This window comes from Molothrus ater, chromosome 2, assembly GCF_012460135.2.
Source record: "Molothrus ater isolate BHLD 08-10-18 breed brown headed cowbird chromosome 2, BPBGC_Mater_1.1, whole genome shotgun sequence".
NCBI lineage: Eukaryota > Metazoa > Chordata > Aves > Passeriformes > Icteridae > Molothrus > Molothrus ater.
Window position 1 is genome coordinate 50,596,824 of NC_050479.2, and position 25,538 is coordinate 50,622,361.

General features: G+C 39.4%; 1 protein-coding gene across 7 annotated transcripts in view; it reads left to right on the forward strand.

Annotated features, from left to right (window-relative positions):
• Positions 1-25,538, forward strand: part of KLF12 (KLF transcription factor 12) — a 234,289-nt gene that overhangs the window by 45,154 nt on the left and 163,597 nt on the right. For all 7 annotated transcript variants that reach the window (XR_008509169.1, XM_036379110.2, XM_036379134.2 and 4 more), the window contains exon 2: positions 20,165-20,228. Coding sequence is in view for 6 of the 7 variants with exons in the window: in XM_036379110.2 (XP_036235003.1) it covers positions 20,208-20,228 (21 nt within the window). In the remaining variant the exon portion in view is untranslated. The remainder of the gene's footprint in view (positions 1-20,164; positions 20,229-25,538) is intronic.

Below are 25,538 nucleotides of genomic sequence, written 5' to 3' on the forward strand. Positions count from 1 at the left end.
TGAAGGATTAGTTACAAATTTCTGATACTAAAAATTGGAACTGACCAATGTGGAGTTTTTCCCCCTGCCTTGGTTTATATTTATGCAGTTGTAATAATTGTCATAAATGGTTTTTTCCCTCTGATTTTCAGTGCGAGCTAATATGTAAAACTGTGTTTGCCACACTTCTCTTAATACTTTTATTATTCACCAATATAATAATTAACTTAAATCACCTGGTTTTCCTCCTCAAAATCCATGAGGGTGAAACTGGCTTTGTGTTTCATGAATAGTATGACAGTAAATGTGTCAGTTAACAGATTTTTAAGATGTCTTAGGTGACATGTATTTATCCTCCCGCTTCATCCATCCCCTGGAGAATACAGGTTAAAAGTTAAAACAGCTAAAACTTATGACTATATTTTGAGGAAGAGGATTCTTTGCTTTTGTGGTTGGGTTGTGTTTTTCTCTTTCTTGTTGGTATAGGGTTTTTGGGTTGTTTTTCCTCTTTTGTCTCCAAAGCTGTATATTTTTGTTAGCATGTGATTTGATCATGTAAAAAATGTGGTGTTTCTCTTTGAAATTACTGTTGCAATGCACAGATGGTTATGGGACAGAGTTGAATATTTAGTGTCAGCTCTGGGGTTTGTTGGTTTGTTTTTTTAATTTTTTTTATTTTGCACTGAGTACTACTGCCAGTTTCTTGGTTGCTGCTTTCTTATGCAGAAATGCTGAATGCTGATTACCCCTGGTGGTGCTGCACAGATAGGAAGGTATGATTGCTTGCCCTTGGGCACCTGATGGTGTAGTCTGTGCAGTGCTGTGCTGGTGAGCATTCATTGCTGGGGGCAGTGGCTGCTCTGGAGAGATGTCCAAAGATGCTGTGCCTGTAGTGAGCTGGACCAAGGCAGAGCTACTTTGCTCTCTTTGAGATATTTCCCAAGGATAGGTTTGTCCCACGACCCGAAACCAAGCATGACCTTCATGATTTATGGTTGAAATGCAAGCAGAATTTTCCACAGTCTGCTTTGTGTTCCTTCTTGCTGTTTCTATATGGAATCAGTTATACCACTGAAAAAAAAAATTAAAAATTACTGATGTTGCTGAAAACCACACTTTCAATGTGGAGTTAAGTATTTTGGAATTGACATACAATCTGGACACAGTTATCTTTCTAGAAGGGAGAAAGAATACCATCTGAGGCTGTACCACTTTTGAAGTGAAAAGGGAACTGAACTTGTCCTCTCAGTGCTGTGTGGAGTCTAACTTTAGCATCAAAGTATAATAATAGTTGTGGATTCCATATGTAATTCTGCTGATGCAATCTGTGGAGTCCTGGGTGATTAATATCATGTATGTGTCCTGGTGCTCTGTTCACAGATGATGGGAAACTACAGAAATCTGTTGTTCCTTCTGTTTTGTCCTGTGATCTGTATTCTTTGTACATAAAAATCTGAAATTTTAAATTTCCTTTTGGCATATATTTTATGTCTCAGATGGATTATACGTGCTTACATAAATGTATCCTGTGTGCCTAGAAGAAAACAATCCAAACTGGTGGAATTATTATTTGCTTTTTACATCTGGAAAGTTTACGAAGTCTTTGACAGAGCAGTTGATTTGAGCTACTGAAGTCCCTTAGATGCAGTCTAATAGTGTGTACTGTGGTGGCATGTAATTTAGCACTGAAGTAATGCAGGTCTTTATTTTCAGCTGAAAACATTCTGTCAATTTTCTACTGTCTGTATGAGCTGTGGCTATAGCTCTTGTTACACTAGTCGGCATCATGAATATAGGAAGCCTGTGGCACAGGAGCTGATTTAAAATACAGTTTGTATTATGAGAAAGCTGAAATGTCAGTGAGATAAATAAACAGTAAACACTCAGAACTAACTATGTGATTTGTATTTTTGTGGTATAGTACTTAAATATGAAGCTGCTGTGTTCTTTTACCTCTTCAGAACCATGAGTATTGGAGGCTTCAAGATATGTTAGCAAATACATATAAATGGACCATAAATATTTTTACACACACACTTATCTGCATATTTATGATTAGGTGTTCTGAAGAAAAATTGCATTTTTTTAGCAGTTTAGAAGGAAAAGATATAGGAGGATAGAATATAAGTAAATAAAGGAAGCATAGAATGTAGTCTTACCCCCTAAAGAGTTGCAGCTGAGCTAATTTTTAAGGATTAGGAGCAGGCCTGCCTTTAACAGGCCACACCTATAGCCAATCAGAAGAGTGTTATAAAAGAGTGGATTGGTTGGCTGTGGGGGAACTGGAGTCAGTTGGCTGCTGTGAGGCCAAGGAAGAGTCAGTGCTTAGAGGAGATGCCTACAAGAAACATCAAGGAGGTGTGAAACTCTAGCAATATGGAACCTTTGCAATGTAATGACAATAGGACTCTTGCACTGTGACGATAACAAATGGTGACCCCGATGTGATTCGGGATTCTGGAGAAAAGGTCTCGGCTGTATGACCCCGTGGATTTGGGACTAAACTATACGACCCTGTGGATTTGGGGAAACATGATTCGACTATATAACCCTGTGGATTTGGGGAAAAGGACTTGAATACTAAACTATTGGTAAAATATATTAATTGCAGCTATTAATGTTTGTTAAATATGAGTATAAAAGATCTTGAAGATAAGTACTTTGTAAACTGAGAAAAGCTGCAAAACTGAACTAACATTTAGAAATATATATATATATTTGTACTATAACGTATTTGAACATTTGTATAACTCTTAGTTCTAAATGAAATAGATGAATGTGTGATAATGTTAATTTATTTGAATATGTCCTTCTAGAAATGCTGCAACTCTGTAATTAAAAGAAAAAAGGAGGGAATTGTAGGGGAATAGAATATAAGTAAATAAAGGAAGTATAGAATGTAATCTTACCCCCTAAAGAGTTGCAGCTGAGCTAATTTTTAAGGATTAGGAGCAGGCCTGCCTTTAACAGGCCACACCTATAGCCAATCAGAAGAGTGCTATAAAAGAGTGGATTGGGTGGCTGTGGGGGAACTGGAATCAGTTGGCTACTGTGAGGCCAAGGAAGAGTCAGTGCTTAGAGGAGATGCCTACAAGAAACATCAAGGAGGTGTGAAACTCTAGCAATATGGAACCTTTGCAATGTAATGACAATAGAACTCTTGCACTGTAATGACAACGACAGCAGAAATTGGAGGGTTTTTTTCATTCCAAATGTACGAATGCTAAAACTTGTGTGAAGCTGCCCTGAACTTTGGGTCTTAAAAATTTGTGTCACTGGGATAGAATTTTTTATACTCTCAAGAACTGTAAAGTCTTAATGCTTGGAGAAATGTAATATACACAGGGAAAAAAAAAACTCTGAATGACAGACTGACATAGGTTGCAGGGTATGTCTGTAGACCATTCATTTGGTCTAGTTCCTGCACAAAGTAGGGCCAAGTTCATTGAGGTTGCTCCAATCCTTGGGTAGTCAAGTGTTGAGTATCTCCAAGGATGAAGATTCAGTAACCTTTTAGTCAATCTGTTGTGGTTTTGATAACCTTTATCATAAAAAAATCATTTTCTAATTTCCTTAATTGAAATTCCACTTGCTGCAGCTGTGGCCTTTACCTTGGGTTGTGTTCCTGCCTGCTTCAGAGAGGAGTTGGACTCCTCTGTTGCCTTTGCAGTGTATTAAGTAGTTGCAGAGACCACTGAGTTCCCCACCAGTTCTTCTCCTTCCTGAGGCTCAAGAGCTCCACTCTTACAGCTCTCTTGTTGGCCCATAAGTACAGTTATCTTTTTCAGGTTGGTCCCTATCCTGGATGCTGTTGTGTTCATGTCGTTCTTCTACTGGGAAGCTCAGCACTGGACCCAGGACTCCAACTGTCTCACCAGAGCAGAGAGGAAGGATCATCTCTTTCAACTTGCTGATGATGCTCTTCCTAATGTATTCCATAAGGCTGTTGGCCTTCTTTTCCAAGAAGGCCCATTTCTGGCTCATGGTGAAGTTTTTGTCCACTGGAACTCCAGCTCCTTTTCTGCCAAGTTGCTTGTCAGCCCCCAGCATGTACTGGTGCTTGAAGTTATTCTTCCCTAGGTGCAGGACCTTCCATTTGCCTTTGCTGAATTTCACAATATTCCTGACAAAACATTCCTCTAACTTGCTGAGATCACTTTGAATGGCAGTGCTGCCCTTGAGTGTGTTCTGCCTCCCCAAATTTTGTCACCTACAAACCTGCTGAAACTTTGTTTTAATGAAGCTGTTGTACAGTGTTGGCACCTAGAAATTGGCTGCTAGTGGAATTTGGAGTAGCTGGTGAATACATCATGAGGCCAAGTGATCTAGCTGTGCTGTGTAGTTCAGTAATTGGAGGCGAAAGACAATTTATCTGGTGTACGTGATAAATCATAGTGGGTTTTTTGCTTTGCTCTAGATAGCAATTTTAACCCTTCCTCTTCTAGACTGCTTATCTATTATCTCATTTTTCTGGTTTTACATGAAAATTTCTGTCTTGGCCATGCTTCTCCCTTGCACCTCTCCGTGCACCCTGTTTGCAGCTTTGGAGGCAGGGTTTCCTGTTGGCGTGTGAAACAAAACACTTAGGCTCAGGCTTGTTCACACAGGAAGGAATCGCTAAAAATGACAAAACTGGGGCACTGGAGTGTGAGCAAGAAAGCAGAAATTTACAGATACAACTGTTTTAAAGGCAGTAGGAGGGCAGTCACAAAAGAGCAGTCAGTTGCTGGACTCATCTGCTACTTCCCTGAAAAAAACTCATAAAAATACTAGACTTCCACAGAGGAATTAGCAAAGCAAAATAAATTTAAGTTGTATTTTTTCCATTAGTTATATTTTGCATATCTGTTTAATATTTTTAAAGAAATTTTGTGTACTACTCTAGTTTTACACTCCAGGGTTTGAAGGTTTCTTCTGTGGTGGCGGTAAGCTTGGTGGTCTTCCCTATGATTAATATGCCTATGATTCCATTTCTGAGGAGTGGAGAAAATGCAGATGAAGTAGACTGAGTTCCAGCAAACATATTTGTTTTCCTTCTCTATTTCTCATCTGCTTTTGAGTAACTTTTTTTCCCCCCTTCTTGCTATTTCCTTTCCATTCCTGTTAGTCTGGCCTTGTCTTTCACAAGTGTGTATTGATGCTTCTTACTGCTTTTAACAGCATTGTTGTCTCATGTGACTGTAACATATAAGAGAAGATAATTAAAAGTTACATGATTGATCTGTACCAGTGAAAGCTTACAATAATGGATTTACTAATAGCCTTTTCAGTCAGTGCATCCCTATGTCACAGTACAGCAGTGAATCATTCTGATCATTACTCACCTAAATATCTGCATAGCCAAATCTATATTCACATTGTATGATCAAATTATAGTAATAGTAAATAAATTAGCTTGTCAGGTCTTGTTATGCAATATGAAAAAAATCCTGGTATTATTTGTGGTGACTCTCGGGGTGTGGCTTATTTGATATAACCAAATCCTAAGAGATCAGAGGTATTTAGAAGTGTCTGTGGATATAACTTCTGCATGTGGTTACCTTGAGAGTGTCTAAATTTTCTTGTGTCTTTTTACTCTACTAAAAAGATTTTCATTGTAGTTGTGAAAACAGTGTTGAGCACATTTGCTACTGTTCATTGCTAACATACAGAGTTGCGTGTAGATTTATGGTCACAAATTTATGTTTGTCTTTTTGTACCTTGAGATGCATTGAAATTAAAACAAAAACCGAAACATGGACCAAGTACTGACTCATATTTCACTAGGGATCACAACCAATTAGATCATCAGCTCCACAGACTTTGTAATGACCTAGATGTGCCAGTATTAGAGTTCAGTGGTATCTCGAAACTTCATCTGACTAGGGTTTGCAATAGCCTTTTCTCTCTGGGAAAGTAAATTTAGCCAGGGGAACATGGACTTCTGCATGAAGGAACTGCCTTTTGTCACTCTTGTTGTTTTTGGGGGGGCATGGATCACTAAGCTTGTGTATGAAGTCAGTTTTTTAAAGAAGCTGGAGGAATGATTGGTATTGTGTATGCATTTTTTTTTCTTTTCAATTTAAAAGAGTACTCTTATTATCTCATGCTGAGGAATGAAAACACATTGTTCTTACATTCCCTCTTGTTCAGGACAGCTAAAACTTTATCATAGAAGTTCATAGTGCTTTTTGTCTTCAAATAATTTTGCAGACATAATCTATGATAGTTGATCTGGAAAACATCCTTAAAAGACATGTAATTAGTCATATTTTGTAGGCAGGTTTGATCCTAATTTTGTGTTGAAAAATGTTTACTTCATGGATGTCTTTAGGAGCAATTAAAGTAAATATCAGAGCTCTGGCAAGCTCTCAGCTCCATATCCTGAGTATTGTTCAATTTATGGTCCTAGTAGTATGCTAAAGCAGATGTTCTGTCTTTAGAATGAATCAGGATGAAATCTTGGTGCTACAGGCAGTTTTTCTTCACAGGTCCAGTCATTCTTTTCCTGAAGTTTATCTATACTAGATATAATTAAGATTGAATGATTTTTTAAGTGGTGCGAATTGCTAGGAGAGACTAGATGATCTTTTGAGGTTTCCTCTATCCTAGTTTTTATAATTTGTGTGAGTTTTCTATTAATGGCTCTTTAGGTGGCAACAGAGAGAATGAAATTGTGAAAGCAACAGAGGGCCAGGTGATGAGAATCCTGATCTGGCATGCTGCTGGCAGGAGTGGAGGAAAATGTCAGATTCTGTTCTAGCTATGCAACCCCTTCCTGCTCAGTTCTTTCAGTTTGGGAACAGCTTGAAAAATGCCATGGTCTTGTGAGGCCTTGCCTCCAGAGTGGTGACAGCTTCAGCTCAAGCTAATGTAGACCAGCTGCTTGAAGTTTAATGTTCGCTTAATATGGTGTAAATGCACCTCACTTCTGTGGAAGGGGTGATTTGTCTTGGTCTGCCTTGGGAGATGGAAGGGGAGGAGATGACTTGGGCAGGAAGCTGAGTCCTGGAGCAGTAGAACTCGACTCAGTTGCATCTTGTCCTTGTTGCCCTCCTCAAGAGAAGGCATGTTACCACTATCTACTAAGTCTTCTGCTTGAGAATTTATTCTCCTTCTCTTTCTGGAGTCCAGAGACAGTGACAGTCTGAGTGCACTGGGGGCAGGGTATGGAAAAGATCATAAGAGAGAGAAGGTGCTGCAGTTGCCCTTTCTGGCATGCTGGTCCTCAGGAAGCTTCTCAAGAAACTTCTGCATCCCTGAAACAGTGTAGAGATGTTTGTTTTGAGGGCATTTACAGGATAGTAGGAAGACATTTGTGAATGTCATCCCTGGGTATTAATACAAATGTGCGTATTTAGATGATATGCTCCTCCTGAACTCATTCAATAGAGTGTTTCCTTGTGGGCTCTTTTCAAATGCAGATAAGAAAAACAGCAATAAAGAAAATATGGCATTCTTTCTTTCAGTACATGTTTGAAAGAGCTTATTTGTATTTGCTGACATACTGCAGGTTAAGATGTTTCCAGTTAAGCTTGTGGCTTTTTGGTGAATTTGCTTATTAGGAAGCCAGACCTCTCTGCTTTTCATTTTGAAATGGTGCTGGCTTGTTCTAATCCTTCTCTGCTTGTCAAAGCCCTTTAAACTGCTGGCCCCAGTCCATGCAATTTTTTCCCACAAAAGAGGATGACTTAACCATATTTGATGCCCTTAAGATTAGGGGCTTGTCGAGATTTGTTGACTGCTTGACACTTGTATTTTAGCGTGCCTGCTGTGCACAGCAGGACATGGAAGCAGACGGGAGGATGGGTCACCGGACTGATCTCATGTTCTTGTCACTTGGTCAGTTGATAAAGGAAAGAGAGATGAGAAAAGTGGGCTTTCTCCATGTATCAGGTTGGTAAAGCAAAATAATCTGACTAATGCATGAATGGGATTAAGACTAAAAGTGATGGAGCTGGTGAAAATGTCCTTTAAATGTAAGAAGCCCTATTAACCCTCCCCAGCTGTAAGCCTTTGATTTGGTACTGTGGCCTGATGGGCCAAGGAGGAATAGTAAATCTGTGTGTGCTGAATATGGCCCTGTTGGGAGCAGTTTGGGTTTTAACCCGTGTGTGCATTCCCTGTGTGGGTTTGTAGAAATATCTGCATGCATTTTTAAATGTATTTTTTTCCTTTTTTTTTTTTCTTTTTTTTAAGCTAAGCTATGAAGGGTCTAGTAGAGCATAGACCAGACGTTGTTTTTACCTCCATATTTTCTCCCATATCAACTTCAGGGCTATAACACTGATTTTTGTTCTGTTCTTTTTAAACTGTAAATGCACACTTAGGGGACTCTTATTTTCAGTAGTTTACTTTTTTATTATCTATAAAACTTGGTCTGTGTAACAAAAATGTATAATTTTTATTTTTATTGACTTATATTACTTTTTCCCATATATATTGAAATTGGTTTGATTTCCTTTCCCCCCTCAAGAGGCTAATCTTTATTTTGTTTTTCTAATCTTTAATTCATTGTCTTATGAAAATCATCAAGATCATCAAGTTACAACCTGCTTCATATTATAAGTCTGAATTACAGTTAATTAAAAATAGATATTTGTAATGGGTATTTTAACAGAATCTTAATTGTGGTAACGCTACAGGATGCAACTCGGTAGGGGTTATCATTAGGATGATGACACTTGCCACTTGTGGGAACGTTGTTTGCAGTATTCCTTATGTTTATTACAAAGACTGTTGCAGCTACCTCTGCTTTTAATAAAACTGTTTTCAGAATGTCTAAATATTCCAACATGCGGTGAAATCTGCTGTTTGCTTCTGGACCACTGTCAGTATTTCGATTGTGTCTGATGGTGTTATTAACTGAAGTTTGCTCCTGTGGTGATGCTCTCATAATTGCTTTGTCTTTGGTAACAAAAGCTCTCCAGTAGGAGAGCATTGTGTGAGACAAGTTGTGTTTCATGGTGTCTTGGAGTAGGTAGTACTGCCTTCTCTACTGCTAGCAGTGAATTCAGGATATTGAAAACTCAGAAGGTGGAGAACAGGGAATATTTGTACCTAAGGAACAATCAGGAGCACAACTTAGGATAAGGAGAAATAATTAGCTTTTGTATTACTAAAGAAACCCAACCTTGAAATCTTTCATAGTAATGGATTAAACAGCAGGATGGAGTCAGGATTTCGCTTTCTAGTGGGAATAAAGCCACTTTCAGTGATACTGAGAGGGTGGTTGTTGGATTATTGCCACTGGATGAGTGATCTGCCCAAGACTGAAGCTCAGGGAAGAGTGTGAAGGGAGAGCTGTGGTAAGAGTAGTGATGAGGGTAGGTGGGACAAGTCACAGAGGAGTGTTGGGCTCGCAAATTCTGCATCACCTTGTTTTAGACTATAATTTTAAACTCTTTTGAAGCCACTGAATGTCAGGCAGTGGAACATGAGACTGCTCACTCCATGGGATGAGAACAGGGTGGTCTGGTTAGCAGGCTCACGTGGCTGAAGTGTGGGCTGTGAAGGTGCCAGTTACGGTGCTGATGGTGGGGTGTGCACAGAGGCAGCTGCATTTTAGCTGCAGAAGCTGCCAGCTCACCTACCCGAAGCCTGTCCTGGAAGCAAGGGAAGGTGGAAAGGGATGTCCAGTGGTTGAGAGGGGTGCATTTCCCTCCTGGGCAAGGACCTGTGTCAGGGGCTGAAGGGTTCTTGAACCTGAGAAAGATGGGAGGATCCTTAAGGCTTGAGATGGACAAGTGTGATGTTTCTGTGTTAGAGTAACATGGAAAGAAGAAACTGTGTCACCAGAGGGGGTACTTGGTAGAAAAGGCATGATAAACTCCACCATACTGACAGTAGATGATGGACAACTGTTTGAAATTGGTAAAATAGCAGAAGTTGTGTTGGCTATCTCTTACATAATCAAATTACAGAAATATTTTTCAATAGTTGATCTAACTTAGGGGTTTCCTCAAAATTGCAAAATACCAGATAGGTGTGTTCCTGGCAATAAGCTGTGGATGGGTTTAGCCCCAATGCATCTTCAACTAACGTGTCTCCTATTGCCAGTTGAACTGCTTTAAGCATATGAAGTCCTGTATCATGTCAGGTGTTACCTGCAAGTCAAAAAAGTAATCAGAGGGAACTGGTAGAAAAACAAAAGCTTTGATTGTCAAGGAGTTGTTGAATTTAATCCTTGGGGAAGTGGTGAGTCAATTTGTTCATGTAATCCATGGTGTTCTGAGTCAGGATAGTTTGTGGGGTTTATGCATCATGTAGGTTAGGAAAGGACAGTCTTTTGGGTGTCTCAGATAGAAGGCATGTTTAATTCTAAACAGCATCTATATCATCACATTGTTTTTGTTACACCTGGAGTATTGAAGGGGAAGAAAAAATGTTTCTCCTCAGTGGTATTGCCTCTGGTTTTCATGTCTCTTGTGATTAATTATGTTTATTAATTTATTTGTTGCATTCTCTTCCCTGAAAGATAATTAAATACAGTGAGTCCACTTTCTACTATGGGAGTGAGAATATTGGGAGCATAAACTTGGAGTTGATTTGTTTCACTGGAGTGACACAGAGTATGGGATCAGCAGTCTGGCCAAGTTTGTGAAAAACTTTGGTCTTTACAATTGTATGTTTCCCCATAAAATACGTGATTTTTTCATTGCAGTGTTTTTGTCTCTCATTTACTAAATCAGGCAGCATGACTTTCTTGCCATTCTCATTTTCTAATTTTTGTAATAATTTTTTTATGGTGATGTCTGTACAACTGATGAGCTTTGGTGTACAGGAAACTTAGCATGGCTGGTGTCACCAGTTCCTGCTTGACAGTAGTATTTAACCAGATTAAGTTACTTGTCTGTTTTTCCTTTTTTCCCTCTAAGCTCTTGTAAAAATGGGATTCTTTACCAAGTCCTTGTGGCTCCATTGAAATGGTCTCTTCTTAAGTATTAAAATTTAGAGTGTTTGATCAGGAAAACAAAGGAACCTAAGACTGGTTTAAAAACCCAAAGCTATTAAAGCTTACAGTACCCTTCACTTTGCAGACAACATTTATTTGAAATGATTCTTGGTCAGAAGCAGTTGCTGGACTGGCTGCAGTGCCAGTGACGCAGGCCCTTACACTGCCCTTTTCTGTCCTTTAGCTGCAGAGCCATGAAGGGCAGCTAGCACAGGTGTAGGTGTCCGTCAGTAGGTGAGATGAACCTGCCACTTGCCAACAACTTTATCTGCTAAAGTTGCTCTTCAGGTTGTGGTTTCTGGGCTGTGGATGTGAACAATTGCCAAACCATGATTAAGGGGGTTGTTTGCCCGTGCTGGTCTGCAGAATAAAATGTCACTGGCTTGCTGCATGCAGATGGTGAGTCCTGCAGGCTGCTGCAGTCATCTCAGTAGGAGACTGGAAAGTACAAATTACCTTTGGAAATCAAGCTACTTCTGGATTTTGGATTTAGGTATGTAGTCAGATTTGCAGGTTAATGTCCCCCTGGAATACTGCATGCAATTATTTCCCAACCATCCCCTTCTCCAAAGGGGAGAAGCAGATATATTTCTGTCTAAGCAAGGACAGGAAAATAATCAGAGCATCTGTGTGTCCTGTCAAAATTGAGGGCTGTTGGAACAAGGAGGAAAATGATGAGGCCTAGGGAGGCTGATGGAATATGACCAGGTATATATTGGGTGGATCTCCAGACACATGTGCCATTTCCTAAGGTTAATGATGGCTTTTGCTGAGCTTTACCATGTATTGGGAAGCTTGAAAAGCTGGGGAGAGTCTACAGTGGAAATTCTCTAAGAACAGTACAAAGATAAATTTTATTCTCCTCATTCCTTCTGAAGGCATCAAGAGCATGAGTATGCTTCAGTGATTTTCTCTGGATTTCAAATTGCTACTAAAAGATTTGTAGCTGCTGAATCTGGTAGTGAAGCTGTTTCAAGCTGGTCAGTGCCTGATGGGAATGTTGTACTGACAGATTTTGGGATTTCTCCCTTTTCTGAACTTTTTGCCTCCAATGCGCTGGGAGATGCTTATTAGTAATAATGCCAGTCTGCACTTTTAAGGAAGGGCAGGCTAGGAGAAAAGACATTAAAAATTATTAATTGAAACACTTGTGGTCAATTGATCAATTTTAGAGAGTGTACTTTCCTATTAAAATAGACACTCATCACCCACATTTGTAGGATGCCAGCCAAATAGGCTCCTTAAATTGATTAATAGCATCACTGGTGTCATGTAGTGCCCCTCGTTTAGAGCCTGATTATGTAACTACACAGGCACATTAGATAGATAGATACAATGCTGTAGATACCATGCTGTTTTCTTGAAAAAGCATTTTATTGATATTGATATATTTCTAATGGAAAGCAAAAGAAGGGGCTCAAGTTGTCAAAAATCCAGTGTTGGAATTTGTTGTGCAAAGGCAGGAATAGGACCTGAGTATTGTTACCTACTATGTACAGCAGGATGCATTCAGCTTAAAACTTTATTTCTTAAAAGTATAACGGAGCCTGGAAGTTGGGTTTCTTCAGTGTATATCATAAGTTGGAATAGCATGTGCTTGGTTTTCTTTGCTCTTTTTTCCCAACTTTAGGGTAAATTGTGGAAGCCTGTCCTTAGATGCTGTGGCTGTAGTTAGAGAGGTCAAGGCCACCTCATACCTATTGCCACCTCTGCTTTGCAGGATCAAAATAGATTTGTTAAGGCAGTTTGGGTTTTTGCTAACTTATCTTGTGTTTATTGATGCAGTGAGGTAGAAGTTGAATATGTGGGCACTTCTGAAGTGGTGACCATCTCCAGGCTGGGGCTTGGTGGGACGAGGTTTTGGCTCTTGCTGCCTATGCAGGCCTTAGCAGCATCAACACTGATTTTACAACTACCTTCTGGTGATTTTGTTCCCTCATTTAAAGGAATTTTAATGTGCACAACTTCTCTGTTTTTGCTAATTCTTTAAGTGTCTTTGCTGTGAAAGTTGGCTCAGAGTGCTTGACACTGTGGTGGAGAGCTGCACAGTATTTTGTCTGCAGTGGGATGGTGGTTACTGCTGTTTTCTAACTTCTTTTACAACATCTTGCACAGTGTAAAAAGGGAAGACATGCCAGGGTTTATATAAGCTACTACATAGTGTTACATTTTTTATTCCAGCTCTGATTTTTCAATTGTCTTGGTGTTCCCTCTGAAGTCAACTGTGAGGATACACTTTAAAAAATTTGGGGTTGTGCAAGGGTAGTATTTGTAATCTGAGACAGTATTGATCTGTTTCAGACATTCATGTGTTTCAGACTTTCTTGCAGGCTAAACCACCGATAGCTCTGCTCACTACAGCTGGCTTGACCAAAGGGCAGATTTTGACACAGGTGTGCAGTGAAGTTGTCCTCATTCCTTTGGACTTGTAGCATGAGGCCTTGGGGGTTCATCCACCCTCCCTCACATCAGGTAATCAGGAGATTTCCATCACATTGAGAAACATCAGAGACATGGTCTACACAGAAATTGTATTCCTAAGTAAACTGGTTCTTAAGATCTGGTAATTTCATTTATAAGTGCATACAAGTGTGAGGCTTATTTATTCTTCTTGTGGTCTCTAGGATTTAGCAGCATCCTAACAAAAGGTAAAGAAAATCCTTGTTTTGTTTTTGAGTGATTTAGAATATAGAAGATTATATTGCAACTTTGAAAAGAGAGATTAAGTACTGCTGCCCGTACCTCAAGTAAAGCTGGCTTGATTCTGGACTGCACATAAACCTAGTTTGAGTAAAAGCATTAAACCAGAAGTGGGACAATGGGTGATAGTATCTGGTAATGCTAGTCTGTATTATCAGGGCAAAATAAGAGTAAGAAACCTATAAAGTTAGGATCTTTCCTGTGCAGCATCTATTGTGTCAGTCTAGTCTCGATGGAACTCTCCTGCTGGAGAGTTTGATCTTTATCCCTTCCCCCATTGTGGAGATATGGAAAAATCACCAGCAGGTCTCTTCCCTGTTATCCTCCTTGAGGCACAAGCAGTTTTCCTGTGGTTTACCTTCCTTTTCATTTAAAGTTTGACTTCATTTTTAGTACACCTACTCACATTTGTTTCCTCTGAAGTCCAAACAAAATGTACAAACAGAACATAAATAATCCCAATCTGAATTAGGAATAACCACTTTTAAATATTTAAATATTATTTTAAATAGTTATTTCAGATGCTCATAAGCCCTTATGAGTACAAATCTTGAATAATCCTTATATGGAGAGTAATACATGCTGTGTGCTGAAGAAAGGGGAAAAAGAAAGTCTGAAGGGGAAAAGGTGACTTTTTAAAATTAATTGCAGTTCTTTGTGAATTCAGAAAGGGAGTTAGGCTTTTCATCCATGCTTTAAAATATGTGTTGTTTCGAATGATATATTAGAAAGTATGCTTTCTGCACATTCCTTCAGAAAATTATTTACCAAAAAAAGCCATCAAAAATTTCTGACTGAACATGTGCATATTTATATTAATATATACAAACAAGTGTGTGTATGTATATATAAAAAAGCTATAGTTTTTGTAACAAGAAAAGGCTCATCAAGTCCTTTGACATAGTACACAGGCTGCTAAATAAAATTTTTGCTCTTAAGAGAGTTTGAACTGTGTGTGAGGATAAGGTGGTGAACTGACAGACCTTGTCCTGCACAGTAACGTGAGCATTTCTGTATGTCAGAGAAGCTGCCCAGAGTGATGGGTGATTGTGTTTATCACTATTTGTTTCATTTGGATCTAATGAAAAACAATGCCATTCTGTTTAAGCTAGAATTGTGAAGGGAGTATCAAGGTTTCAGAGCTATCCTTTCAAGCAACTGGATGTCGAAATTCACTACCTTTAGAATAAGAAGTCAAGAGTAGCATTTGGCTGTGTTTTTCTCTGCTCCTGCAATTTATTGCACTCTTCTAGATTGGCCACTGATTGTTAACTAAGTCCCATTCTGCATTTAAGATATTATCAATGTGCGCACACACTTTGTACTTTCATTTGGGTACATTGATACAATAGCAAGACTTTTTAAGTATTACTGAAAGCCATCCTCTTTCTCTGAAACTTTAATAGTTGTCAGACCAGACATTTAAGTTCTAGGGAGAACAAATTGTTTTTGGAATTCATCTTGAAGACTCAGAAGGTCTGGGATTGACCCTTGAAGCTGTTCAGTTCAGAATAATTCATTAATGTCAAATAAAAGACCCTGTAAAGAATAATGTTTATTCCTCTAAGCCTCTACTGAAGGACTGTGTAAGCACTTGTTGAACGTTTAGTATAAACCTTTTAGAGTGAGGAGCGGGAGGAACAGGGCATGAAGGTTGTGTGTTCAGTTGATTTATTGTTCATCCACATTTGGCCAACTGCATGCTTTTTTTTTAATGGAAACCTGTTGTCAGAGTATAGTGGTTTGGGGAAAAGTACCCCAAGCATCAGGAGAGCAACACTGCTTTATGGTCAGGTAGCCAAGGATGTATTTACTTGCACTGCCATGATTGAGACCATTCTGGTTTGGCATGAATGTATTGGAGGCATCCCTCCTTATAGGCTCAGCAAAAACTGGGGTGGATATTTAGGAGGAACTGTATCATCCCCATCCCAGACTGGAGTCTTCTCAGGTGCCCTAGGGACCAAGCAGGTGGCAGGGTTGCTGCTTCTTACTTTGAATCCTGATGTACTTTAGTACATGTGTGTGTCTCTTCTCTCTGCTAGATGTCATTCTTTGTGGGAGTCTGGATAAATATTTCAGTCCTTAGGAGTTCAGGAGAGCTAGGTATCACCTAGCAACAAGCATCCCACTCTCTACCTCCTGCTTCCCTTTACTTTTATTAAAGTATCTCAAAACCAGAAGTTGAAGCATTAAGGTAATTTTCAGAAATATTTTGAGCAACTTTGAGTATTTTTGTTATGACATTACAGCAGAGCAACAAAGATATTGGTGTGGGGGCTGGCATATTAAAGTCCTTGTCTGAACAGCAGCTGCAATCAAAAATTAGCAAAAACTTCAGCTGGAGACAGAATAACCCTTATGATCACAGTTGTTAGGATGCATAGCAAGTGATCCTTTCGTTTTGTGAGGTCTGCAGTTACACTCAACCTAAACTGAATGACTTTTAGGCTGTACTACATGGTTTGCCTTGCAGCTTGTAGTGACTGCTGGTGGGACAGTGCATTATATTGGAATTTCAATTTTTTTTTTTTTTTTTGCAGACAGCTTTGTGGCAAAGTATATTGGCTAGTTTCAGTTACAGTGGTACAGCACTCAGTTTACAAGTATCCTGGGGACCAGACACAGGTCAGGAAAGGGAGACACTTGAAATGCAGTTGAGGAAGACTTTGGGATTTGCTCAGTAAGTGCTGGGACTGTATGCAAGCATCTCCTATCCCATATCAGTTTTAAGCATCAAGAACTGTTGTGGATCTGTAGCTTATGGTTAATGTATATTTTATCTGTAGCTTGTGCAAAATGTCACTTTATGGAGATTATGAATGTCCCTGCAAGAGTCAGAAACTTAGGGAAAAAAGGACAAGTGTGTGACTACTGTTGCTACAAGGGTAGCTATCCTTAACACTAGGTTGAGGATAACCTCCGTTCGTTTCTGAATAGTGCTGAAACTGAGCTTTCAGTGATCCTGCCTTACCTGATGGCCAGGGTGCTCTTGATGAGTTTGGGAGAAGTCATGCTGGTTTTGGGGAAGTTTAGTGTGACTCAGGGCCTTTGAAAGGAGTTGCAGAAGTCAAAATACAGATCTAAGGGCTTTCAAGAAGAAAAGTACATACTTTTAAAAAATAAAATAGATGATGTAAGAAGGTGACTAGCCCCCTTATGTCCACATAAGGAGTTTGTTTTATAGAGGGAAAAGTTAGTAAATCCTGATTCAGCAAATGACTTAACTTTGCAAATGAGTAGGTATTTTCGAAATGTATGTTCTCATACCTATCTGAATTATAAGAGTAAAAATAGCACAAGAAGTAATTTGTTAATGTGAGTTTCCTTTAAAATTATTAGTATGTACAAGTGATGTAAAAGTGATACCAGTGTGGACTTATGAACTAATGTGGGTTTATATGTTCAAAAGTGTTTTATTTGTAGAGGTATGGCTACCTCTGCACCTGTAGGGACTTCTGTTTTTCCTGAAATATGCTCAGCATGATTGTCCTGAACTCTTCTCATGCTCCTTAATGTGGTCCTGGAGTCTTGCTCAGCTCCGCCAGGGGGTGGCTCAGGGTGGCACTACCAGGGCATCTAATCTGATCAAGACAGGTTTTCAAACTGGACTAGGTGTAACCAACCAAATTTATTTGGTTTCTTCTTGCTGTAGAAAAAGGAATCTAATGTTTGGTGGCATTCATAAACTCCTGGGGTCCTAAAACACTGTTTTAAGGTGAAAGTTAGGCTTGGGTAGAAGAGGACATAATTCTGTGTTTGCTACTTAAATTTTATTCTTTTGGTTGAAAATGATTTGTGCTTTGCTCTATGATTACTTAAAGAGCCTTTTTAACTTAAAGGTTTCAAATCAGAAATATTGTGCAGCTGTCTCATTGGGTAGATTTTCTTCCTGCTTGATGCAAATGGAAGATGTTTCTACTTGGACTTCAATGTCTGATTTCATATTCCTGATAGTAGAAAGTAACATTTCACTGCAGGAAACTGAAAACCAAAGTCCAAGGCGGGTTTTCATGGTGATGATGCGTGGCAGAATGGATGGGCCCTTTTTTCATAGGCATTTCAAAGTCCTATCATATGAAGTCAAAGCTTTTCAGCACTTTCGAAAATCAGGGCAAACATTTGCGAAGTTACTAGTTAAATGCCATTTTCAGAGGAAAAGAGTTTGCTCTTAATCTTCTCAAAAGCAGCCTACAATAGAAGCCCTTACATAAAGGAGAACACCCAGTGGTGCAAGGATGTGGGCAATTTAGTGCTTGTTAATTGTGCAGACCTGAAGAGCATTAATGAGCAAACCCAGTTACTTGTCATTGCTGAAGAAGTAGCTTTTCCATGAGGAGGACCCTTGGACATGATTTAATAACGCAGAACCACAGCTGCAGCTCTGGCTGGTTGGGTAGTGGTTTGTTAGTTCTGAAACAGAGACCCGTGTTTGCTGTGTCACCATAGCCACTGTAACATAATAGGACTCCGGCGTTGGTGTGTAACTTGAAGCTAAGTTGTGCTGTAGGAACATGTGTGTCTGTGTGCATGTAGAGAGGAGTAATGATGAGAAAACCTGGAGAACTGGAAACAATTACAGGGCAAACACTGTCTTCTCTCATGGAGGCTCCATGAAGCTTTTGGATATATTGCATTTAATTTAAAAAAAAGGAAATGACTAAGTAATTTCCTGTACAGGTTAGGTGACCACATCGTCTGAGTCCAGGATATGGAAAATGTGGTCCAGTTGTCCTGTTTTTGGACAAGAGCACAAAGGAAAGAGCAGCTATAAACTCAAAGGTGGTTCTTCAAGTATGCAGTTTTAAAAGAAAAAAAAGGAATCTACTACATGAAATTTTGAAGTAATCCAAATAATGCCAAGGGAGATTAAATAACAAAAGGGAAGGAGAATCTAAGAGATGCACAAGAGAAGACAAATGGTCTACAACAGTTAGCATGCTTACAGTCTGTGGTATTCAGTTAGGTCAGTGTTTGTGGTAACTTTGTAGCTTTTTATAAGTCATACAAATATTTGAAACTTACTTTCTTCTACTAAACTTAATATTTTCTTAGAGATTAAATACAAGGGCATGATGTTTAGTCAGTGTGATAATAACACACTGTATGAATGGACTATTTTTATTTTCTTAAGGGAGCTTCTTGTCTTCTTTTCTCTGTAAAAGTTTGTGTAGTATTTGGAAACCTGTCATGTTGTCGTATATACAACAGTAATGAAATACTGGAATGTGGTTTAAAATCAGGCAGGTGATGCTCTACTGGTATTTGAAGGATGACCTTATTTTGAATGACAGAAAAATAACAGCAGGTTGTTTATAGTAAATCTGACAGCAGATTTAGATTCTTGACTTCACACCATTTCCATTATTAAGAGAGACATATGTAAGTAGCATTTGCTTCCAGATACATGCACATATTCTGTAAAGGGGTTTAAGACATCTTGTCTATTGTTTAAATTTTAGATGTCTGAAGATTTTTTCTCCCCCAAGGCTTTTTTAAAAAGTTGGACTACTAGGCTTGTTTATTTTTTTAAAACTGAAGGAGCCTCACAAAACATAATATTTTAATCTCTAAATGCTTTTTTTTTCTTTTATAAATTAACACAGAATCATAGGATGTCTGGAGTTGGAAGGGACTTAATGGTCATCTTGTTCCAACCTCCCTGCCATGAACAGGGACGCCACCCCCTAGGTCAGGTTGCTCAAAACCTCATCCAACCTGACCTTGAACACTTTTAGGGATGGAGCATCCACAACTTCTCTGGGCAACCTCTGCCAATGCCTTGCCATCCTCACAGTAAAGAATTTATTTTTAATATCTAATCTACATCTCTCCTCATTTCCTTTGAAACATTGTCTTATGGTATGTGCCCATGTAAAAAGCCCTTCTCCAGCTCTCTTGTAGTCCCTTTAGGTACTGGAAGGTGTTGTAAGGTCTCCCCAGAGCCTTCTCTTCTCCAGGCTGAGCAACCCCAACTCTTTCAGCCCCACTTCACAGGAGGGATGCTGCTCTGTTCTTTGTGGCCCTCATAACTAAACTGATCATGTATCTATAGGAAACTCTGAAAGAAATACGTATTCAGATTTTGTGGTGGTCTTGGACAGTTTTTTAATGTGTCCCTTTTGGGATCGTGCATAGTATTTCTAGGCAATACAGTTTGAAATATTGGTAAAGAATGCTCATCCTCTGTAGCTGCTGGAAAGTTTCCTGTACAAATGCAGGGTACTGGTACATAGTGGGCTCAGAAGACTTATTGAAGCAGTTGGGATTTGGTGAGCTCAAATAGCAGCTCAGAAGTTAAAAACACAGACCTTAGAATAAAATCATTAGTTAACAGGAAACATAAGGCTTTCGTCAATATACTTTTTTTGTTGTATTTATTCATTTTTGTTTTAAGTGCTTATAAAATTACTGTTCTTCTGAGCTGTGTTTTACTGTGGAATAGATGTCTGTGGTTAGATTTTTTTGTATTTACATACACAGCATACTTGAGAAATTACTGAACTTCTCAGAAAATACATGGATTACATGATTTAATATTTTCTTTTTCAGGATTGAAGTGGATCTAGGGACAAATGGATGACTGAATATTCATATGAAGAGGAAAGCCATAAAAGTTGGTTGACATTTTTACAGCCATATGCATTATATGTATTAATGCTAGTATCAAAAATTTACACTGTGTTATAAAACAGAATAGCTTAAATAACTGGCCTGAGCTTTGTATGCTGTAGTGTCTTTGAGGCAGGGGAATACTGTAGCTAAACAGCTGTGGTTTAATGCAGTGTTTGCTGACAATACCTGAATGTACAGCAGAAAATCCAGTAGTATGTTAGGGAAATAGGCAATTCCTTTGAAGCCAGGTGTTTGAGTGGGCTCACACATAGTGGTGTTCATTCTTCCATGCAAAGATGAAGGGAGAATTAGAAGGGTGTTGTCTTCCATTATAGCTACTGACTGTGATGCCTAATGTTGTGGAGTGGCACTCAGATGCCACATTGACAGGTGCTGTGTAAGAAGTCAAACAGGACATGATCTTTTTGCAAGGTTATCTTGGTGCTTTGTTTTCTTGTGATAGAGAGAAGTTTGTTTTGCCCTGTGAGTTTTCTGTGATGGTTAAAAAGGAAGAGGCTGTTGGTGGACCTCCATGACTGGCTACTGTTTTAATACACCAAGCCTTGATCTCTGCCAATCTGCTGCCTGTGGATTTACACCAGAGCAAATTTATTGTATTGACAACTGCAAGGTGTGGTACAGTTGGGATGCAGGGCACAGTCCAGGGCGATGCTGTGCAGCAGCTTGGCTAAATAAAGCATTCTGAAAACTCCACTAGTCAAGGAGGGGTGTTACTGTGGGAAGCCTGTTTCCTTGAGAACTTTTGTCAACCCCTGAATCCCAGTCAGGGGTGGAAATAATCAAAAAACCAGCAAAATGCCCAGGTTTTGTTTTTCAAAAGCACAGTGTTAGTTCAGTACAAGAAATGTAAGTCTACAGTTCTATTAACTTAGCAAAGTAGTTCAAGAAGACAGAGTCTTATTTTTCTCAGTGGTAATTTGGTTTTATCAAGCTTTTAGTGGTTCAGAAGTTTTACAGTTTATGAACTACTGACATAATTCCTTCTTGGGTAAACTTCTTGAGTGCTCGCAACAGAGAGTGGACATGCTGATTCCAAATTCACAAGCAGCATGAGATTTGAGGGAATCATCTGTGTCTTTGAATTTTGTTTCCTGAAATAACAGCCAGCAAAACAATCTTCAGAAGCATCCATAGAACATCTGCTTTGTATGCTGCAGGTCCCAGAAAACACCTCCAGCCTCCCAGAGCCAAATTTAAACCCTGATACAGACAAAGTGGTATTAGTAGCTGTGCAGAAATGTACACAATTTTTTCCATGGGGTCAGGGGCCCATATGCCCACATGAGGCAGCAGTTGTTGCCTGCTAAAACCAGAGCACAGAATGTTGAGGAATTTCCCTTTGGTTTGATTGCTGACAGGTCAGCGGCTGCTGCCCATACCGATGTCTGATAGCTTGGGATGGGCCAGTGTTGTGGCAGAGCAAACACTTCCCTGCTCAGATCTCTTGGCTATGAATAGCAGAGTGAAAAACTGATACCTTCCAAACCTTACTTTTGCATCGTTCAGAAGTGCAGTGATAAATTCCTGTATTTACAAGCTTGGGGAGGCACTTCACTGACAAAGTGTGAGAGGGTAAAAAACCAAACTAATTATCTGTAAGCCATCTTTGGATATAATTTTTTTACAGTGGACTACTCTTGCTGTCCAGGAGACAGCACAGAGCAGTGCTACCATAGTGTGGTAATGTTCTGTGTTGGATTGAGAAGTAACTAGGACAGGCTATGTCTTAGGTATTTGGTTTGGGAAGTGACACCAGGGCAGAAAAAGTTAAGGATTTATTTCTTGAGAGGGGCTGTCATGCCCAGAGTCTGTGCAGAGGAGGGACGGCTTCCAGATCAAGCAAAAGACTCTTGGGAGAATTTGAACTTTTTGCAGGTTTCTGTAATTGCATGAGAGCTGTATCTCTGTTAGCTCTGTATTGCTGTTCTTCTCTCTGCTTTTGCTTTTCTGGTTTAACACAGAGTGGTGGAATGAGGAAGGAAGAACTGAAGAACAGAGTGACCTCTTTCTTGTCAAGCCATAGTTCCACTCTCTCATGCCCTTCTGATGATATCCCACAGTGATTGTGGGGAAGCTGCTCTAAATATGTGCAGATAAGGAAGGGGGTTCTGAGTTATTTCTTTACATGTATTCTGTTTGGCAGCCTTTGCAAATGTAGGACTCTGAATCCTCCTGGTAGTCTTTTATGTAAGGAAAGTACCGTGATTAAATCATATCACTGTATAAGAAAAAAAATCTGGTTATATAGAGGAATTCAAAGTTTGAGGCTAAAAATTCCTTTTCTGGGAAGAAATGATTCCAGAAAGCTTAAGCAATAGAGGTGGAGAAGGCTTCTCTGTGGTCACTGTTAAGATCAGTTGATAAAGTTCTGGCTCCAATAGGGAAGAGATTGGATTTCAGCCAGCACCCTGCCTTAGCTTTTTGTTTTATTGCTCCTCTTCTAATCTAGTTTTGAAAGATTTTCACTGCTGACATGAAAATGTTGGTGTATTGTTGGGAGTGTAAACAGCCTGTGTTGCATTGACTGTATGTTATATTGGTATATTTAAGGTCTTCCTTGGTCTGCCTCAAAATATATGTAAATGTGGTGTTGCAAAAATAAGTGATATCTAAGCATATATGCAACTGATGAAGGAAAAATGAGCATAATTCTTTCTATCTCATAAAATGAGGTTAGATGAATATCTAGCAGAAAAAAGAAATATGCAAAAATAAACCTGACAGCAAATGTGCATATTGAATGCATGCAGCTTATGATACTTCTGCATTTTCCATAATACTGACAGCTGTATCCAGAGGTTCATTTGTCTGTTGAATCAGGTATTTAAAGTTTATGTTTTTCAGTGTACAGTGGCTGAATGGGGGTGTAGGGGGGCGAGACTTGGGTGGGAGCTGGCAAGGAAATAGGTAACTGACAAAAACTGTAGCTCAAAGGTTCTGGGCAAAATAAAGGTCAAGACTTCAAAACCAGGTAAAAAGGACTGAAAGAAGGTCAGAGAGCAAAACTAAAGGGGAAAAAGAGGTTGTTCAGATTGGAAAAGCACAGATCTGGGTTGTACTGTAAGAGTGGCCATGGGTGCAGTCACACCACTCACACTGTGGTTTCATGAACAGCTTCTAGAAATAACACTGGGCAGTTCAGTTGATCAAGTTTAATGATGTTCTAAGTTATTTAATGATGGAAAAGTGATGAACAACACTAAGTTTCATGGCATAAGGATGACTCCTAATTTTCTGTGTGTCATGTCTTCAAAAAAAGCTGAAACCCAACCAACCAAGAGCAAACTTTAGCTCACCTGTTTAGAGGAAGGGACTCAAGGAGGTGTTTCTTGAACTGTTGAAAGCTCACCCCATTTCAGCAACCTCCCAACCTCTTATGTGCCCTTGCCTCACCTCCTCTGGCTCCTGCATGTAGCAGGGCATGGGAGGGTGCAGAACCTACTGGTTGCAGGCCTAGGGCTCTACCCCATGCTCCACTGCCAGCTGGGCAAGCCCCTGGGTCATCTCATCTCACTCAGGATCTGCCTTGGTTTTGTGTGGAGTTTGGGTTCATTGGACTTCATGTTTTTGCTTTTTCATGCTTTTTAAAATCTGGTCATGATAAAAAATGACTTTGTAAAATGTATTTGAGAATGTTTCAAGGAAGTTTTATGGTTTTATTTGCATAGCCAGTATAGGTAACAGTGTGATGATATGTTTGGTTTTTCTTGTCAGCTGTCCCCTCTGTATTGCAAACAAATGCAGTTTTTCTAGAAAGAAAGCGGCTGCTCTTAAGAAGCCTTTCTCATCTAGCATCGTTCAGTGGATTCTTGGAATATAGTTATGACTAGAAACATCAGCTTGGTGAAATATATTAATCTAGAGGGAATTACTTTGCACTGACCATCAATCTATCTTTTTGTCATGTGATTTTCAGTTTAGATTACTCTCAGGCAAAGAGGCTGTAGTTTGATGTTTTGTCTTAATTCATTGTGATTATAAATTAGTTGGATAAAACAATGTAACAAATGACTACTTAAAAATGACTCATGGCCCCATTCAGCAAGGCATGGGGATGTGAAGTTCTGTTGCTTTCATCTGTTGTCTAGCATTTATCAAGATGGGTCCCTTAACAGTTGATTTTTAATGAATATTTCACAATGTAAATAGATAGCAGGCAGTTGTCTGGAGCTCAGTCACATTCATAGGACAGATCTGCTTTTACTTGCTGTCACTGAAAAATGTAAAAGTTAATGCTGAAACTGTAGAGTGGGAGGAAAGCTTTTCCCCAAACCTTATGTTGCGGAAAGGGAGGAGCAGCAGTGATTTTCTTTCTTTTCCTGTTCCTTACATCAGCAGCCCCATACTGGGCTGTCTCTTGCTCCTGTCTTTTCCCACTGAGTGCTGGAGGGCTGTGCATGGTGCGTGCTGTAGCTCCATGTTTGCTCACTGTAGGCTCAGCCCTACTGCCGGTGGGGTGAGGTGAATTTGGAGCTGATGCTTACGACTGAAAAATTGCTGGGGTAATTTCCAACACTGAAATTTTCCAAGGAGAAAAAGGCATTTTAGATTGCTTGCAACAAACCACTTCAGCTTTGTGAGTTTGCGTATGAACTCCTTCCTGTTTCCCTTGCATTTACAAAGTTACAGAATGATTTCTGGAAAGACCCTGGTGTTCTTATTAGGCTTTCCTTATGAACAGCAGTACAAAATCTTATCTACACAGCTCATTTTCTTCATTTCTGCCAGACAGATGCTTTCATAATCTCAGTTTCTTGTTTATGGATCCTGGATCTTGGCTACATTCCTTTCATTTCCTAACTCTTTTGGTGACACACATACATGTAGATTATGGACAAATCATATTTAGCAGATGGCTTGTGATCTGACCTTGTTTAAATAAGATTGGGCTATGATTTTGAGGGTTTCGTCTTTGTATTTAGTTTCTGCCAGTGTGCATTGGGGGTAAAACATCCATGGGGTATCCTAACTATTGCTTTTAAGTTTTATCTATAAAAAATGCAGTATATTTCAGAAGTGTTATTTTACTGATTGAAGATAGCTGTGGTCTTTTTGCACTCTGACTCTTCAGAAAGGCATAGAAAGTGGGCACTGGGTGAGTATAACTTGCCCTGTTGAAGCCTGGTCTTCTGCAAAATCTCAAGCTTTGCTCTAAAATCAATACCGATATCTTCACATGTTATAAATAAGGTTGTATTCTCAAATAGTCAGAACAAAGTTGCCCAAAGGCTTTGTTCACAACTGGGAGAAAGGTCTTTGGCTCAGTAGTGGTGTGGAAGGTTTCCATCCA